Source organism: Carassius carassius, chromosome 4 (genome assembly GCF_963082965.1).
Source record: "Carassius carassius chromosome 4, fCarCar2.1, whole genome shotgun sequence".
NCBI classification, from domain to species: domain Eukaryota; kingdom Metazoa; phylum Chordata; class Actinopteri; order Cypriniformes; family Cyprinidae; genus Carassius; species Carassius carassius.
The window spans coordinates 31,780,330-31,800,920 of record NC_081758.1 but is presented as its reverse complement, the minus strand read 5'-3'; the positions used below and the strand labels follow the sequence as shown (position 1 = coordinate 31,800,920).

The window sequence follows — 20,591 nt, the reverse complement described above, 5'->3', positions numbered from 1 at the left end:
TTTTATTAAAAATTAAATAAAAAATTAGAAATAAGTTCTCACTAGTAAAATCAATTATCAGTGATTTTTCTTTTTTCAGACTTCTCAAACATGCTTTTCGCTGACATTGTGGTCTACCTGCTACAACAAACACACTTATATTATAGAGAAAAAAAAGGCACAATTGTTTGGTGTAATATAAATTACACTACAACTTGGACAGTTGTAATTTTTGGAAAATTAAATAATTTAATTAATTGTTAATTTTTTTATGTATATGTATGCATGTATAGGTTACCTTTAATCAAAATTAACCCCTAAGACATGAAATGCAAATACCATGTTGTGTCCCTTTAAGAAGATGTGCTGTTCTTCCATGTACCTGATCAAAGACTCTCTGTGTATCAATCTGATCTCTCAATTCTTCACTCATCTCCTTAAACAGCTCGGCCCTGTGCTCTGCCTTTCCACCACAAACAGTCGTTCGATAGGCCTGTAAAACTGCTTGTTGTTTCTCAGGGACCAATAGGATTTTGCTTAGCTCACTGTTCTCTCCTTCCCCACAAGTGAGTGTTTCAAGCACTGCACCAGTCAACAGAATTCCCTGAAAAAAAATTAAGAAGATTTATGAGGTGTCGTCATTAAACTGACGATTATGATTTCTGCGGAATGAAATTGCAAAAAAATGTATTAGACATTTAAAACGCTTTTAAAAGTGAAGTTGCAGACTGACCTCCATCTCACGCAGAGCTTGAGGATCAAATTTTTGGCCTCCTCTACCTCCAGTGATCCCCAGAGCCTGGGACAGGACTCTGAGCAGCGCTTGACGGCCAGCAGCTTTACTGGGGTCGCTCAACGCCTTCTGAATCAGACCACCCTCCAGACTATGCCAGCCTCCAAGTAACTGCTTCTGAGTATGTTTTATAATTGCAAGGTTATAAGAAATTGCGTGCCCTAATTTGAAGTCCTTTACAGCAAATGACTAACTATACTACTATCTATACATAGCAGGGATGTTTTGTTCCCGTTTTGAGTATGCCATGTCTTTGCAAAACAAATTGGCACAAGAAAATAATCAACAGTCTAAATTTACTTTTATTAAATTTTTTTATATTATTTAAAAAATGCTCAAACTTGACAATACTGGTGTGACATTAATATGCATAAATGATTTCATTTGGCCCAGCATCATGAAATGTAACCGGAACCTAAGAATTTATGAAGATATGAACACACCCCACAAAAAAAAATAAAATAAAATAAAATAAATAAATACAAATTTGCTATACACCAATGATGCATTGTGAGATCACACCTAACCATCTACTGAATCTAAATGAAAAGTATTAGTTTTCAGATTTAATTTTCATGGCTGTCAAAATAAATATTGTATAACACATATTATATTTAACATTTTCCATCCATTAAGCATTATAAAAATCTGATATCCGATATCTCAACCTCACAACCTCTCTCCAAAATCACTAACACATAGACATATCAACAAATCAGAAAACAGAGCAAATGATTTACAGGCAGAAAGCGTTGCTGATACTACAAAAAAAAAAAAAAAAAAAAAAACAAGGGCTGGGACACAGACAGGTGGTTTCTCAGGACTATCTGTCAATTAGTAGGTACATTATGTGTGTGGTATTCAAAAAGGTTGCTTACAGCAGCTCAACAAGTATAAAATATGAATGAGAAAGGTACTGCAGCAGCACTGGCAGTGCATTAAGTAAAGTGTGGGAGAATTATTATATTATTGGAGACTTGCATTACTGTAGGTTTATTGTATGCACTTATGTTTTAAAGAAATAAAGAACTAATGTTTGTTATTTTTAAACCACATTTATTTTTATATTTATTCAATTAGCAGTTACTGTTATACAAAATTTGACCCCAAACTTTTGAACAGTAATGTATATACACGCATGCACAAGGAAATGTGTGTGTTTTTGCCATTCTGTACCTCCAGCTGTACAAGCTTCTCTCCAGGACTGTGGAGTTCATGCTGTCCTTCATCTTTTTCTCCTACCTTTGAGCCCACTTTAGGATACGTCCCAAAGATGAGATTATACACCTGAACAGAGTACACACACATACACAAGCACAGATTTAGAAACTCCAGTCTCACACATATGCTTAAAATAGCCAGAGAAAAGAAGAAAGAAAACTCCCTCAGGAAAATTAACATTTCATTCGGAAACTCACAAGAGAAAATCTCAACACTACAGAACGTTATCCCAACACATTAGAGGGTGTTACGCTGGAGCTCATCTGCCCTAAAGCATTAGATTCTATCTCACATTTTCTCTCTCTGTTTTCATGGAGCAGAATCATTAATGGTGCTGCAAACTCGAGATGAGACTCCAAAGAGGATGAAAGAGGAAGAAAGCTCAGAGGAGCATGACGCTGAGTCATGATTTGGACTTCAAAAGCACTGCTGTCTGACCTGGGTTGGAGGAAAAAGGAAGTTGAGGTGGGAAAACAGACCTCTTTCAGGTTGATGGGGGAGGAGAGCAGCAGACTGGCGGTGTCGTTTGGCAGGGAAAGGTTTCTGATCAGAAACTGCTGGAACATCGACTGGTTCCTGAGGACACTTCCCACAGTAAAACCTAAAGCGGGGACATGCACACTAAATTTTTCATCAAAATAATTTTTTAATTGCTGCAGTTGTCAAATGTACACTACCATTTACAGGTGCATCTCAATAAATTAGAATGTCGTGGAAAAGTTCATTTATTTCAGTAATTCAACTCAAATTGTGAAACTCATGTAGTAAATAAATTCAATGCACACAGACTGAAGTAGTTTAAGTCTTTAGTTCCTTTAATTGTGATGATTTTAGCTCACATTTAACAAAAACCCATCAATTCACTCTCAACAAATTAGAATACTTCAGGTGAAAAATCCTGCTGGAAAATGAAATCAGCATCTTCAAAAAGCTGGTCAGCAGAAGGAAGCATGAAGGGCTCCAAAGTTTCTTGGTAAATAGGTGCAGTGACTTTGGTTTTCAAAAAACTCAAATGGACCAACACCAGCAGATGACATTGTACCCCAAATCATCACAGACTGTGGAAACTTAACACTGGGCTTCAAGTAACTTGGGCTATGAGCTTCTCCACCCTTTCTCCAGACTCTAAGCCTTGGTTTGCAAATGAAATACAAAACTTGCTCTCATCTGAAAAGATGACTTTGGACCACTGTGCAACAGTCCAGTTATTCTCCTTAGCCCAGGTAAGACGCCTCTGACGTTGTCTGTGGTTCAGTTAATTCCTTGACACGTCTGTGTGTGGTGGCTCTTGATGGCTTGACCCCAGCCTCAGTCTACTCCTTGTGAAGTCCATTAAAAATCTTGATTCGATTTTGTTTGACATAAGGCTGCAGTTCTCTCGGTTGTTGTGCATCTTTTTCTTTCACACGTTTTTCTTCCACTTTCTGTTAACATGCTTGGACACAGCACTCTGTGAACAGCCAGCTTCTTTGGCAATGAATGTTTGTGGCTTACCCTCCTTGTGAAGGGTGTCAATGATCATCTTCTGGAAAACTTTCAGATCAACTTCCCCATGATTGTGAAGCCTAGTGAACCAATCTGAGAGACCATTTTGAAGGCTCAGGAAACCTTTGCAGGTGTTTTGAGTTGATTAGCTGATTGGCATGTCACCATATTCTAATTTGTTGAGATTTTGAGAATTGGTGGTTTTTTGTTAAATGTGAGCCAAAATCATCACAATAAACAGAACCAAAGACTTAAACTACTTCAGTCTGTGTGCACTGAATTTATTTAATACACGAGTTTCACTATTTGAGTTTAATTACTGAAATAAATGAACTTTTTCACGACATTCTAATTTATTGAGATGCACCTGTAAATGTTTGAGGTCAGTATTTTTTTTTAAGTATTAAGAAATTAATACTTAGCAGGGTTGCATTAAATTGACTAAAAATGACAGTAAAGACTTTTACATTGTTACACAAATGTCTATTTTGAACTTGCTTGCTATTCATTAAAGAATAATGAAAAAAAAGATTAATAGGTTAAAAATTATTTAATAAATAAATAATTTAGGTTTCAACTAAAATATTGAGCAGTACAAAATTTCTTGAACACCCAATCAGCATATAAGAACATTTCTTTAAGTATCACTTAACATTCTGAGGACTGATACCGAAGATACTGAAGACTAGAATAATGGCTGCTACTTTGCCATTACAAAAATAAATCTATTAATAAAGACAAAAGTTATTTTTAATATTTTAAAATATTAGTTTTTACTGTATTTTTGAGAATGCAAGAGACTCTTACAAAAACTTAAAAAATATATATATATTACCAACCTCAGTTGAATGGTAATGTAAGATGATTGATTCTTGAGTTCAACATTCTATATGCAGGTACAGTATAAAGCAATCAATGTGATCATTTAGCACGTCTTTTAGTCATATGTGTTTAAACTATGTAAATATGCAGGTTACATCGAATTTTGGTAGGAAACTCCAACTTCAACTTCACCTGTAGTGTTCTGATTTCTAATTTGCATCTACGGTTATGGTCAAAGATGGTGTAGGTATGTATGTATGCATGTATTTCCTGACCGTGGCTATTGTTGCAGTGGTTCTCTAGAGGGCCTTGTGCTGAGCTCAGACTTTCAAGGTGCTGCTGCAGTGACTCCAGCTCCTCTCCCAGACTGGACCTGTCTGACGTAAACAAGTGATTCTGCTCCACGACTTCGCTGATCCTTTCTAACAGCTGAGTCACACTGAAAAACGGGAGGACAAAAAATAAGTAGAGAGGACTATACTAAGAAGAGAGGGGCAAATCATATGAGCAGAGTAACCAACCGAAAATAAAAAATATAGCTTAGACTAGTGTGGTCCAAACTGGCCTATACCGTTTAAAGAATTTTGATTACAGATGAGAGGGGGAAAACATATATATGTATTTTACTTCAAAATTCTATATTTATATCTCACACCAATGATACATTTCTTCTGGTTATATATTTTAATTAATAAATAAAAACAATTTTAAACACTTTTTGTTTTGATAACACAGGGTTTTTGGAGATGTGATATGCTGATGATTTTCCTAAGTTACAAATTAAAGGAAATACTATTTCAGTCTTTCTGCTTCAAAATGTCCTGTTTAATTCAGAGCGTTACTTGCTGTTTCCTTGTAATCATTTGTCAAATGACTAGAAACCCCTGAGTGAAAGTTTTGTGCTGGTGTGGCTGGTGTATGAGAATAGCCATGCCTAACCCTAACCCTAACCCTAACCCTAACACCTGTAGTAAAACTGATCAAGGATTTTCAAAACCCAAGAAATGTCATGCAGAGGTCATAGTTACATCAATCTACCAAAAGATAAAATCATATCAAAGCACAAAGATAAGATCCATTACACAATCAAACAGCTCGTAAGATCACTAATACAGGTTGTGATAGTGACTGCTCTACACACCATATAATGAAAACAGAAACCATCAGAGCCCATCTTAGTCATCGAGAGAGGACAAAATCAGAAACAGAGCGTACAGTAGGTGGACTCACGTGGAGTTTTTATACTGCAGGAAGCCAAACTCATCCCTCTGACCATCCGGACACAAGGACTGCATGATGGGAATGATGCCCGCCGAGGTGAGAGGGGCCGCGCTGTAGAAGGCTGGACAGAACCGGGGGAAACCAGACCACCAGGATGGAGGGACGGAGAGGATGGAGGTGACAGAAAATTGAAATCCAGTATGGCACAGATGTTTAAATGGTTTTGACGAAGGTGCAGTTGTGTTCAGATGAAGAATTGGAGAGGAACATAAAACAGAGCAGTGTATGGATGGAATGTGAGAATGTTAATAAATGAGCGGGATCGTAGGATGTGGGATAATAGAACAAACAATGGCAACGATATTTTCCCAGGGTCCATGGATCAAAGATTTAGGGAGAGATTAAAAGATGGGAAGAGAAAAAGTAGCAGCCGTCACATATCAGAGAGCAAACACAGGGTCAGAGAGGGTTTCAGATGTCAGATCGCTCCGATAAACTTCTCACACACACACACACACACACACACACACACAGAGGTTTACTGGACAAGCTGTCACTGAAGCAGAGAAAAACTAGTATTGCTGTGTTGCCTGGTTATTCTACACCCACATGCTGCCGCCAGTCACGTCTTTTAGAACACGGTGTTTAGATGACTCACTTCCTCACTGCAAGCTGCTCCTGTGTACACTTGATATGGAGTCAAATCTCAGGGATGGGTTAATGATCATACTAGTCTCTCAAAGGCCAAAAACACTTTAGGAGTGACAACTGTGGATCAGGACGAGTTCAGAGATTATAATTACGTCATGATGTGAGTGATTCAAATGCTCACTGAAAATTTCATATTTTATAGCAAAGGGAAAATTGCTCCAGTCCAGAGAATGATGGGAAGTGTAGTTTGGTAATGCCTAAATAAACCGTTCTTTTTAAAGCAGCAAACACTACCATTCAAAAGTTTCGGCTCAGTATTCAGTCAGTGTTTTTTTATTTTTATTTTTTTATTTAAACTTTTCTATTTTAATATATTTTCAAATGTAATTTATTCCAGTGATGGCAAAGCTGATTTTTTTTTACCAGCCTTCAGTCTTCAGTGTGACATGATCCTTCAGAAAATGTTCTAATTTCAATTCGGTGCTCAAGAAACATTTCATATTAGTGTTGGAAACAGTTATGCTGCTTGATTGAGCAATTATTGGAAATCGAAATCTTTAACTGTAAGAAGAATCCAAACTCTCATCATTTGTAATATTATAAAATGTCTTTACTGTCACTTTTGATTAACTTAATGCATCCCAGCTGAATAAAACAATATATATCCCAACAGTACTAACTTGCTTCCTATATGATAAAAAAAAGAAAAGAAAAGAGCTCTGCCGCAACATGCCACGTCACTTCACCCAGAAGCAGCAGCGTTAGCTAAACACCGCTTGCCATCAGCATCTGACGACTCTGCAAAAAACATACCCCGATTGACATTAACACTGAGGCATGTTATATTTCTGCTGTTCCAGTGACAGGTTGTCTGCTCACAAGAGGTAGCTGTGTTTATGGCCTCGGTTTCCTAACTTTTATATATCTGACATCTGCTCCCGCTCCACAAACACAGTTGAGGATTAAAAGAGCAAAGATCAGTCAAGGGAAATAACCTGATGGCTCAGTAAGTGGATGAATTCAGTAAGTGTGTGAGAGAGCGCGAGAGTCTCAGACAATTATTATAACAGCTTATTGGTTGAGGAATACAAATGTGTGAAGACGAGGTGTTTGAATAACTTGTTGTTGTAAGAAAGATCTTTCATTCACAGTGGATTGTGGATTATGTTAGTGTTCAGAGAGACATATGGGGGCCCAACACCTAAACCTCTTACACCAGGCATGATGCAATAAAATGGCAAGCGATAAAAGCTATGCTAATCCTAGTTTCTGAAATCAGCCATGATAATGACAAGAACAGCACTGTGACTAATGTTTAAAAACACTCTAGGTGCAATGGGGTTCTGGACAATGTGATACTGTGAAATTTTTTTACAATTTCAAATGTTTTGTTGATTTTTTAGCAGCCAAGTTTTCAAAAGTGTAAAATGATCCTTCAGAAATATAAATCTTTCATAACATTATAAATGTCTTTACTGTCAGTCTCGTGCTTGCTGAATAAAAGTATTAATAAAAAGAACTCTTACTGACTCCAAATGTCTGAACAGGAGTGTAAAACAATACTAAATAAAAAGGGGCTTGTCAGACTTTGACGTTGTTACTGTATTTTGCCATTATTATGGAATACAAAAAAAAAAGCATTATTACTGGTCTTCAATAATAAGCAGTTACTTTAATGCATTTATGCCAAGAAATGGAGGATTTATGCTAGTAGTGCATTTCTAAACTTTTGGTGCTTACATGAGCCTTCAGTGCAGATGTACAAATTTCATATTGCTGGAATCTTGATGCATCACACCTGGTTATGTCACAATGTTATTATTATTATTTTTTTTTATACATCATGTGTATGCGTTGTTGGCATGTATGTTGACATATGGGAAGGCTCCAGTCTCCAGTCATTACTGATTGAGTCATATGTGCCCCTTTAGAATTAGATCGATGCATGAGAGTTGATATGACAAATACACAACAGCAGCACATTAAACACATTTAATAGAGTCCACATAGAATCCATGAAAAAACACCCACTCACAATTAAAGGACACACAGTGAAATGATCCCACAAACTCAAAAGAATTCAGCAACACACACACACAAAAAACATTTTGACTTACACACTGGTCCAGCATGCAGTTAACATGCATGGTGAGGGAAAAAAAGAATGAAAGACAGAAGTAGAGAGAGAGAGAGAGATACAAAAGTATTGAGGACAGACGACAGAAAGAAGAAAAAAATAAAACAAAACATGGTATGATTTCAGCACTGAAAATAACAGACATTGTGATGACATGCAAATGAGGATGTTCTATGAATAAAAAAATACTACATGGCTAAAGCTCTGTCTAACAGCCAAAAATCTTTGCAATCAATGACAGATTGGCAAAGTTGTATGAACCATATAGAAAAATGATATACCACAAACAACACTTAAAGTATAGTTCACCCCAAAAATTAAAAATATGTCATCATTTTATTATCTTTGTGTCGTTCCAAACCTGTATGTATTTCTTGTCTTCAGTGGAACACGAAAGGTTATATAAGCCAGAATGTTCTCCCTTTTCCATACAAACGAAAGTTCAACATTCACAGTTGGTAAAACCTGCAATCTGAATGTACATGAATGAGCACAAGATTTAAGAGCTAGAATAAGATTTAAAAAGTGAAAAAAAAGTGAGAGTGACGTGACATACAGCCAAGTATGGTGACCCATACTCAGAATTTGTGCTCTGTGTTTAACTCATCCAAAGTGCACACACACAGCAGTGAACACACACACACACACACACACACACTGTGAGCACACACCCGGAGCAGTGGGCAGCAATTTACGCTGCAGTGCCCGGGAAGCAGTTAGGGGTCCGATGCCTTGCTCAAGGGCACCTCAGTCGTGGTATTGCTGGCCCGAGACTCGAACCCACAACCTTAGGGTTAGGAGTCAAACTACAACTAAACTAAACACACAAATCTATCTCATTGCTTCAGAATATAATGGAGAAGTTACTGTGGACTACTTTTATGATGCTTTTTTTTGAGTTTGAAATCTTCAAATTGCATAGAAAAGAAGGGCCAGGACGTTCTGCAAAGTATTTCCTTTGGTCTTCTGCAGAAGAAAAAAACCCACACAGGTTTAAAACAACACGAGGGTGGGCAAATGATGACAGAATTTTTACTTTTGAATGAACTGTCCATTTATTTACTGATAAAGGTTAAAGGACCCAGTCTAACTAATTCAGGCACACAGAACATTATTGCAGTACAGTAGGTATGTGAACTTCTTAGGAACCCCAGGTGACAATTGAAGGAATCTGACCTCTGGATGGCGAGAATGAGCTGGGCTGGGGTAAGAGCCAACTTACTCTTCCTTCCTTTCTTTCCGTCACATCATACTCATATTCTTCTTCATATTCTTCTCTCTCTGCACTGTGTTGAAACTTACCTTCTTTCACTGGAATGGCCGGCTTCTTCTGCCGCAAGCCCAGGAGTATGAAGAAGAGCACCAGGGGGATGAATATCTCAAACGCAAGAACCCACTGTAGAGATAAACATACAGAGAAACAGGTTATGAAAGCCACACTAGCCACAGAGGCTGCTGGTGGTTATATACATACTGCATAGTTAATTCACGGTTGGTCTGAACCTCTTTGACTGAACATCTGAAGTGTCACACAGTTCAACTAGGGCTCATCAATAAAAATAGCCCACTGGACCAGGGGCAAGTTTGTTTAAACTTTCTATTAAAATATATCTGAAATGTAGTGTAGTTTCCACAAAAATTGCTTTTTTGTATTTTCTGGATTTTTTTTATTTTAATATTTCTTGAGCACCAAATCAGCATATTAGAAAGATAAATGAAGGATCATGTGACACTGAAGACTGAAGTCATTTTTGATCAAATAAAATACAGTAGTAAATATAAAAATACATTTCATTTTTTCATAATGAGGTCAGTAAAATTGTTGGTTGGCTCAAGAAGATAAGCAAGAAAAAAATCCCAAGGTTGAACTCTGATTGAGTCCAGTGTCAGGGATTGATCTGGTAAAAACAGACTGGCCAATTCGAGAGTTTGCTTGACGTGCAATATTTGCTAGTGTGTTGGCTAACACACCTGCTAGTGCTTCCAAACAGCCCGTTCCAACAATTATTAAAAGAGGTGAAGGAGGATATTGTATATAGACACACACACACACACACACACACACACACTCCACAGCAGGTGGCTGCTGTTAGGCACGGTTTTTAAAGTGTGCAAAGTACAGCAGAAAAAAGCTGCATCTTCCAATATTTACCCCTGAATTATTTCCACTACTTCCTTATTTGTTCTCTCTCTCTCTCTCTCTCTCTCTCTCTCTCTCTCTCTCTCTCTCTCTCTCTCTCTCTCTCTCTCTCTCTCTCTCTCTCTCTCTCTCTCTCTCTCTCTCTCTCTCTCTCTCTCTCTCTCTCTCTCTCTCTCTCTCTCTCTCTCTGCAGGAGGCTCATCTTTGGACAAATCTGAACTGAAGTTACTGAGAAATAAGCTTTTGGTTGAAGTGTACACTGTGATTAGGAACTCACAGGGTTATAGCTTAGGATGTTATTTATAGCTGAACTGAGATCAGCCTTTTACTCTTCATCCCTCTAAGAATGCTTGCAGCTGCCATCTGTGCTTGACCGAGAGAGCCTGATCTCAGATCAGTATCTAAGGTCATCCTGTCCTGACCACAATGTGACTTTCACTGCAACATCACCACAACAACACTGACCCCACATCCTGTCTCTGTTGACAAGTGACAAGAGAAGGTGCAGAGGTTTTTCTCTTGCTGCTAGACATTCTCCCCATCTCTGCCATTTCTGAAGGTCACAACAAACAAGAAGCTCCTTTTACATGCATCTCTCAATACACAAAGCCGCATCTGACACAGCACACAAAGCTTAGCTTACGAGACCCTCAGTGCTGAGCACGGGAGTTGTAAACACCAGCCAAAGACTGCTTGTTTCTTTTTAGAAAGTCCTGTGGCTTATTAAAGGGGCAAAGAAAGATTGCTTCACTAACAGTCAGTTTTAAATTATAATTTGTATGTTAGAGTCTGTTCATCTATTATGAATGGAGCTATTGTGTCTGCCTATGAGCACTGCTCCTATTCTGAAGTGAAGTCAAGTGTATTTGTATAGCGCTTTTCACAATACACATTGTTTCATTGCAGCTCTACAGATCGAACTACTTTATTCTGATATATATCTTTACCATGACACATCTCATGGTACAAGATTTTGGTCATATATCACCCACTGTTCTGCTAGAAATGTTTACATAATTTAAATGTGGAAGACAGAAAGGGCATGCAAACAATCAATAATTGAGTTATGACAGTAGGGCTGCTCGATTATGACAAAAATCATAATCACGATTATTTCGGTCAATACTGTAATCACGATTATTTAACACGATTATTAGGGGGCCATATGACCAAAACTTTATATGAGTGATTTATTTAAAGAAAGTGATAGATATCAAATATGTATTTTCTGTAAATAAGGTTGCTACGACATCTACATTGTAGAGACCAGCGAAATTTCAAACAAACAAACAAAAAGTCCACAATATAATTGAAAATAATTGAAAATAATTAAACTAAGTAATAAAAGCAAAGGATAAATACAATAGAATAAAAAGATACAAACTGTGCTTTAATGTTTATTTTATGCAAGTCTCAAGCAGTTTACAGCCTACTACAGAAATTAATAATCAAATGTAAAATAAAACAGCAGTCTTCACTGTAAGAATTAAACTTTTTTTGTTTCTTAAAGCTACAAAAGTCCTTCAATCAAGAGCAGTGTGTGATTATAGATTTGTCTTTTGTTGTTTGATTAATAAACACACAGTCGCAGCTGGAAAATAGCCCGCTGTTACTTTAAGAGCCACATGGATCCAAATTACCTTAACACACGTATTTTCATTCTCAACTCTTTACGTTTATTTATTACATGACCGACGAAGGTATACATGAATCACTAAGCTGCATTTTGACACATTTGTGCGTGTATAAGGTGAGCGTTTAGGCGCGCACCTTGGGCTAAATGATGACTTTACATGTCCGTGTTCTGATCCGTCTCTAAGCGCATATCTCTTCCTGAGGAACAGAGAAAGTTCTCTTTCACGCTTTTAAAAACATGAATAAATAAACTTTTATAAATAAAGCATGTCCCATTATGTAAATATCATGTAACCTGATTTTACTGATTTGCACGGGAAATTGGGTTTTTATGGAGGAACGATAATAAAAAGGTGGTGGATTGGGGCGCAATAATCATTTTATCTCGATTTTTGTATTTTCATGATAATTGGAGACCAAAATCGAAATCGAACCGTTTTTTTCAACAACCTTATGAAAGTGATGGATTATTGCGGTGGAGAAACCTTAAACGTCTTTAGTTTTGGTAATAATCTAATTTGTCTAATATAAATATGCAATAACAGTTACACTACACGACCCAGATTTTTGCACCGATTTACAGTCGTTGCATAGTGTATGAGGGTCACTATAGTGTATGATGGTTTAGCTTCAGACTATAACTGCTTTTCCATGTTCAGATAAAATGGTGGAATAGCCAACGGTTAGATTTTCCACTCAGTCGGAGGATATGAAACATGTTGATATTTATATATATATATCTATATATATTTATATATATAGCTTGATATTTTGAGCCGATTTCAGAACACGTTATAGCAACATAGTTTCTACATAAACAGTGAAATGTTTTGTGCTGTTGGACTCCATTTCAACATCTCCTGGAATGCTGCTCAGCCAATTAAATTTGAGGACTACCTGATGTATTGAACTGGTCAAATTTGTCGAACATGTACATTTTAGAGGTAATTCTAACTTACTTCTAGAACTATTGTATAAAACCGATATCACCATCTTCACAGACTGGTAAGATTTTTGTACGTTTTTATAAGTGTTCACCAAAGCTGCATTTATTTAATCAAAAATACATTAAGAACAGTAATATAAAAAAATAAAAATAAATAAAAAAATGTAATTTATTCATGTGATGACAAAGATGCATTTTCAGCAGCCATTTCTCCAGTCTTCAGCGTCATACTTATATTTATTAACCGTATGTATATACTGTATACATATATGTATATATATATCTTACATCTATCCACATTCCCTTGAATAATTTGTCTATAGCACATACAATATATCTGTACATACAAGATACTGTTTACAGTCTCTTTGTCTGGTGTTTATTGTTTTTTTTACATATTTATTATTACTCACTTATTTTTATTTTGTTATCTATCTGTATCTTATCACATCCTGACTGTGTACTGAAGATTCTGTCACCAAGACAAATTCCATGTGTGTGTACTCACACTTGGCAATAAAGCTCTTTCTGAATCTTATTCATACGACCAACGTCCAGTCAGTGTCTTTCAGCTGTCCCCTCTTTATACTTTATCTGCTAAAACACACTTTCCATTCACCAAATGACTGAATTAAATCTTTGTGCCACTGTCCACCAAGCACAGCATCCATCACCAACCAACAGGCAAATAATGCAAGCTAAAACACTTATCCTCCAATAACAATGCATGCTTAGAGATATGAGGTTTTCTGTCAAGTAAATTTGAGATAATGTAATTGTTTTTACTGTGCGAGAACTGAAGTACAGCTCATATAAACCTCCGTTCAAGCCGTCTCTCCCCAGACAGCTCATATGAACAGAGCCTGCATAATCAGACAAAACTCACATGCACAAAACATAATTTAGAATTCATAATTACATTCTACTAACCAGCGCATGCAAACAGGCCCCACAGACACCCGGGATCGAGACACAGAGCACTATTTGTGTTTGTGTGAGCTGTGTTTTAGAAATGGGTATGTTTCGGAATTATTATAGTGTGCATGATCAGAAAGTCTGCGTGTTTCAGTGAGGGTGTATTTATTGCTTAAAATGGCAGCAATAGCACCATTGTCCAATGAAAATGAAGTTACATTTATTATTAACAATTATTGGAATAATTACTGATGCAGTATGTAATGTAGTAATCAATCACTTTAGCAACACTTTTAGCCATTTTATGGCCCATCCCTGTTCTTCTATCTGTATCTGCTTGTAAGTGCAAGACCTCGACGTTAGGCCACAAACTACGTAAAGCTGCTTTAGACAAATGCAACTGTACCAATAAAATACAAATAAATCAGCGCAATACAAATAAACTGAACTAAAATGAGTAAGGTGTATTAATGGCAAGCGTGTTGAATGTGCTTCATCTTAAAGGTAATGCAGTTTCTCGTTCCTCAACTCTAGCCTCACACTCCAGGCAGCCAGGGCTTGAAGAACAGATTTGTGGTCATTCACACTGGATTGATTACTCTTTTAATATCTAACAGCTCCAGGCTATAGACATATTTCTCCTGAGACTCACCGGGACATTGCTGCATTTCCATCCCGAGCAGGTTATACAGAAACCATTCCATCCGGACAACAACAAAGGACAAGGGACCGCAATACAACATGCAATGCTTTGTTTTTCATATGAATAACTCGACTAGATAATACCCGGATATAATATTTCAAGTTCTGAGTGAAGATCATGAAAGTTTATCCTAAAATTAAACCCATTTCAGTCAGTCACCGACAAAGAAAGCTGAATAAACATTTATGGATTTGTTCAAATCTCATTACAACAGCACATTCAAAAGTGATTAACAAGTGCATTAAGAGCTGAAAGCTTTAAAGTTGAAATGGTTCCAACTTCTTGCTAATGTAACTTGTATTGTTCTTCACTAACAAAGATCTTTGTACATTTCACAGTGCAGCTCCTTTAGAGAGAGAGAGAGCGAGCGAGCCCTGGCCACGCTCACCTTCACTGTCTTCATACAAAACGAGCGCTGAAAAAAAAAAAAAAACTATCCTAAACTGCAGAGATAATTACACAACGCGTGCCATACACCTGATTCGCGAACTAATGATTCCTTTGAACCGATTCAATTTAATGAATGGTTTAAACAACTGACCAGTCCAACACTGGTCTCACGAGACGTCTGAATTGGTGTATAAAAAAAAAATCTGTAACACTTTACAATAATGTTCTATTTATTACACTAAATAACTACATTATTTAACATTTACTATTACTAAACTGCACTTCTAAAACATTGTTAATTTCAACATTTAGGCTATAGCCTTCATTGTTGAAATCAAAAGTTGTACAGTATTTGTTAACATAGTTAACGCACTGTGAAGTAACATTACCAAACAATGAACAGCTGTGATTTTATAAACTAAGATAAACAAAGATTAATAAATATAGTAACAAAAGTATTGCTCGTGGTAAGTTCATGTTAGTTAATATGTTAACAATTCAAACCATATCCTAAAGTTACTAACAAATAATTTACTCTAATTTAAATAATACTCTGATGTTTAAATCATTTCAAATGAGAATGTAATGGGGCTCACCCCATTTTTGTTTGTAAGAAAAAATTAGATTAGATTTCATATCGCAATATATATCGAGGAAAAATATAATATCGCAATGTCATTTTTTCCCAATATCGTGCAGCCCTATTATAAATGATATTATTGTCAGACTCTGCTCCGTGTTTTGTGTTTGCTTTTCTCTCTGTAACCCAGTTTCTGTCCCCGGCGTATTCATTTGTCCCAGGTGCATCCTATGTTGTTTTATTAGTCCCAGGTGTTCCTTGTCCTGTATATTTGCGTTCCCTGTTCTAAGTTTCCTGGTCGGATGTAAATGTCTTTTTGAGTTCCTTGCAAAATGTAACTATATCACCCAGCTCTTTATATAAAGTTGGATAGATAAGTATTTCTAACTTTATCATAATATATTCAGTATACTTTCATTGAGCTGCTCTGAAACAATGGGCATTTTGAAAAGCAATATATAAATACATTGGATGTGAACTGAATTGACATGACTTTATTTAGACAAAATCCCCATTTATGGGTAGGGCCCAGAACTGTAATAATGGGTTATCCCTAATGTTATCCATTATTGTATGAACTCCGATAGACACTGGAAAAAAGGGATCCTCTTTCCTCTTGACCCTGTGATCCTGCACACGTCTCACACAGCAGTGCTTAAGGTATCACACTCAGGGTGTATTCACGCCTGTCTTGTTTGCTTCGATTGAAACAAACTCGGTTTCGTTTTCCCCTTTGGTGCGGATCTTTTTGGCATGTGTGAATACAGCAAAAAAAATTATGTTGATTGGGCAGGGGTTGGTGTTTTTCTTTATATCTGTTTGCATTTGTACTTGATAACAGAAAATCAGTAAAATTATAACAATTGCACTATGAAAAATCTCCACGATTAGCCTGTTCTCGAACTTCCTGCTTTTCCATGCTTGAGAATTTGTGTCCAATTAATGGATGACCTTAGCACACATGTGGTTTTGTTAACAATTTCTGGCTCTGTGAAAGCGAACCGCACCAAACTAACAAAAGAAATTAACATTGTATTTGGTACGGACCAAATAAAGTAAACTAGCAGAATACACCATCAAAAGCCTCTGTTCTTCATCTACTATGACGTTAGGCTCTATTCAGAGATCCGGTTTCTTTTTACTCACAAAGGCAGGACAGTGCTTAACCTTATTGAGTATGAAGCGTGTCTGCTTCACTTACGAATTTGTGACAGCTAATTATTTTGACAGACCTGCTTAGAATTGATTAACAAAGCTATCAATTATTTGCTCAGAAAAATGGAAATAAAATGTAAAAATTACACACAAAATATATACAAATGTAATTGCTCAGAAAAGTGGAAATGTACAAATACTGTAAAACAAATGATACAGTATGTTAGATTTACACACTGTATATGTTAAAATGCACTGGGCCTGTGTCTGGAGGCCAGTTACGTAGATGGCAGCTTTACAGAAAACGGCTCACCTAATTTAAAGGTTAATTAACCTCGGTGTTCTTTCAGTTGCTAATTCATCTCAGTGTAATGACTGAGCAGAGAGTCATTACAGATGAACCCATTGGCTATAAAAAGCTTCTGAATACAGGAGTCAGAAAAGAGGTGGAATGAGACAAGACATCTACATGCATGTGTTTAAAATTGTATGTAGACTTCCCTCTCTGTGGGATCACTGTGCATGTGAAATAAACAGAGTGGGAGTCAACAGGATTTAAACAGAAGGCTGGAGATTGTGAGCGAGACAGAGAGAGAGAGAGAGAGGAAGGGTTAAGTACAGGTCATTGGTAGGTGATGTATTTTATATTTGTTAACTACCTTTACAACAGCTTCCTGTCACTCAGCACACCCATAAAACAAGATAATACACAATGCAAATAACGGTTTAATGAACATCCAAGAAGTGCAATAAAGAACATATAGAAATATTTCTAAACAAAGTGAAGGATGCACTATTAAATAAAACAAGTGGGTAGCAGCGATGTGGGAACTAATTAAAAAGACACACGATAATAGATGCAATAAACTGCAACTGCACATACTCATACATTTACAGTAGTGTTAATTTAGTCAAATCTGCCATTATGGTTTCTACATTGTTAAAATAACAATAATAAAGAAACATTTTAATGACCAAAACATGGGTAAAAACTGCTCTAACCACAATACTGAAGCGGGTCCAGTCAGAGAATTTGCCGTTATCATAACATCAGCGCTCACTGTGACAGACCCCGCTACCATTAATTGTTACATTAATTGAACCTCTACACATGTTCAGGTCTGTTCTCCTTAAAATATTTGAATATCTTTAATGAAAATTATCATGATATTTTGTCTGAGCTTACAGCTCAATTAATCTTTTTAATTGAATAAACTCTGCACTTTTAAACTGAATCGACACTGAACTGATGTAAGCTAAATATAGACACTATAAGCATCTGTAGAGCTGCTTTATAGTTGAACTCTATTCACTCACTTCATAACCAACCTCTGAAATTTGTTTCATAATTGAAGAACTTTCAACATTAATACTGTTATTTTCTTTCTTTTATAACTGTGAAGCTGCTTTGAAACCATATGTATTGTATAATGTGCTATATAAATTTAACTTGACTTTTTTTACACAGTGTGAGGGAAAATGGACATCGACAGCAAGAAACAGTGAAAAAGAGAATACAAAATAAGGCAGCCATTCATGAAATTCCAGTGGGCATTCAGTCTTTTGTACTATGACAGGTGTAAGGTTGAGAAAGGGCATATTTTCTAGAAAGGGGAAAACGGAACCAAACTGTGCCACTTCCTTTTAGGGAGAGACGATAAAGGGTGAAGGACAGCATGTCAATCCCATCATGAATTATGCACAGCCGAGAGAAGATGAATAGATATGTAACTCTTACCACAGCTCAAGGCCCAGAGCCCTATGAAACTAACTATATATTTAACTATGAAAAAGAATGGGAGAGAGAGCAAACCAATTGTCAATTTTTGTTGATAGCGATAATTAGACAGCATTTTGAGGAGGGTGTTATTGAGCTGGTACCTTGGCAAGTTTAGGATGACTGTAAGCTTTTGATGTTCTTCATTTTAGGGATACCCCAATATGAAAATTTTGGCTGATAATGATAATTCCTTAAATATGAAAGCCGATAACCGATATGTTGGCCGATAAATCTAAATCCATATTTGTACATAATTTTTGAGAGCCTGATTACCAAAAAAGTCTCACCTTTAAAAGGCATTAAACACTTCAACATAAATCAAACATAAAGCAGCCTTACAAATAAATAAAATAATGCTTAATCGAAACAAGTTACTGGACAACATTACTTACGTGTAAAAAAATAAATAAATAAGGCGATAAGACGATGGAGTGTGTTGAAAGAGGACAATCATGTAAGGACTATAGCCAGAGATATTGTCAAAATCATTAAATATTGTCATTATTAAGAGTATTTGGCATTTCCAATTAATGTAGACCTGTTATTTTCTGGTTATGATTATTATTAGGTTACTTTTATTATTAAATTAATATTACAATTAATTTGCTTCGCAACAATTTCATAGCGCATCACCGTATAACTGACACGCTGTGACTCGCAGCCTGTGAGGAAAAAAATAAATGAGGCTATTAGCTTAGCCTACTCCTCAATGAAAATGTTTAAAAAATGTCTTTTTCTAAAACAGGTTTATTATATCCTATTTTATGAATTATAAGCCTATAGCCTAAATAAAACTTTTACACTTCAGTAACACTTTATCAATGAAACAAAAGAACAGCTTTATTTTATGCACGATTTCCAAAAACAACCTGTTCAACACGAAATACGTTTCTTCTCATTGTTTTCACTATGTTCGGGCCACAAGAAAAACATTAAAGAAATAAATTTAAACAGTTATATATATATATATAGCAATCTCAATCTTAGTTATTAATGTTGTAAGTTGCTGTTTAAGCTGCGTGTGCTGAGCTAAATATGATCACCAGTAAACTGAAGCACTCTATTAACCCTCTATAGGTTATAGGCTATAGCTTAACCAAACACATTGTATATGAGAAAATCTGATTTATATGCATAAATAAACACAATATTACAACATACAAATGAACAAGCGAACTTAACTGTGCTAGTCGTGTGGATCTGTTGTGGATGCGCTCTTCCCTTAACAACATGCTAAAACACGGGCGAACAAAGATTCCATCACATTATTTTAGAAGTGTTTCCAATGATATTTCAAGCAGTGAAAAACCATCATGGTGAACAGTGCACATCTGAAGTGTCTCTGCAGGAAATAATGCATTATTTATCGGCTCTAAGATATCGGCCAAATTCTTTTATCAGTAACTATAACAGAAAAATTAACATTTATTGGCCGATATCGATATGGTGGCCAATATATTGTGCATCCCTATTTCATTTTCTGAGGTGACATAACATCATATGAAAAACTAAGGCGAAATACATTGTATTTAGGATTTATGGATGAAATCAAATAAATGCTTCTGTTAAAGTTTGTATAAAGAGGTTCCAGTCAGTTCCTGTTCGTTTTATTGTAAGTCAAATAAGACAGATTACTGAAACACTCACCTTTTGTCGTTAATACTCTTGATGCCCCTGTCCCATTCTTTAAATATTTATGGTGACTGGATTAGGACTGGTGAAATGGGGAAGGTTGCTATACCTGAATACTTTATTTGCATGATTTAAGATTGTCTCCTAGGTGTTTTGACTTTTTGATTTCTAAGCACTGCCCCTAAATGTATATAAACTACAATGTAGCACTGCCTTATGCCTGTTTCACACATACTCCATCTGCAGGGTTGTCTTCAATGAGCCAAAAAAAGCTCACGTTACTCCTCTCCTCATCAGGTTACACTGGCTACCAGTAGCCGCTCGCATCAAATTCAAGGTACTGATGCTTGCCTACAAGACGACCACTGGCACGGCACCAACTTACCTAAACTCACTGGTTAAATCT

General features: G+C 36.3%; 1 protein-coding gene across 4 annotated transcripts in view; it reads right to left on the bottom strand.

Annotated features, from left to right (window-relative positions):
• Positions 1-20,591, bottom strand: part of LOC132139783 (ATP-binding cassette sub-family A member 2-like) — a 61,071-nt gene that overhangs the window by 21,823 nt on the left and 18,657 nt on the right. For 3 of the 4 annotated variants that reach the window (XM_059548397.1, XM_059548400.1, XM_059548399.1), the window contains exons 2-8: positions 9,612-9,705; positions 5,531-5,642; positions 4,576-4,739; positions 2,473-2,594; positions 1,949-2,059; positions 713-889; positions 362-583 (exon numbers count right to left, since the gene is read on the bottom strand). In XM_059548397.1, the coding sequence (XP_059404380.1) occupies positions 362-583; positions 713-889; positions 1,949-2,059; positions 2,473-2,594; positions 4,576-4,739; positions 5,531-5,642; positions 9,612-9,705 (1,002 nt within the window). The remainder of the gene's footprint in view (positions 1-361; positions 584-712; positions 890-1,948; positions 2,060-2,472; positions 2,595-4,575; positions 4,740-5,530; positions 5,643-9,611; positions 9,706-20,591) is intronic. The other variant, XM_059548398.1, reaches the window with a different exon arrangement.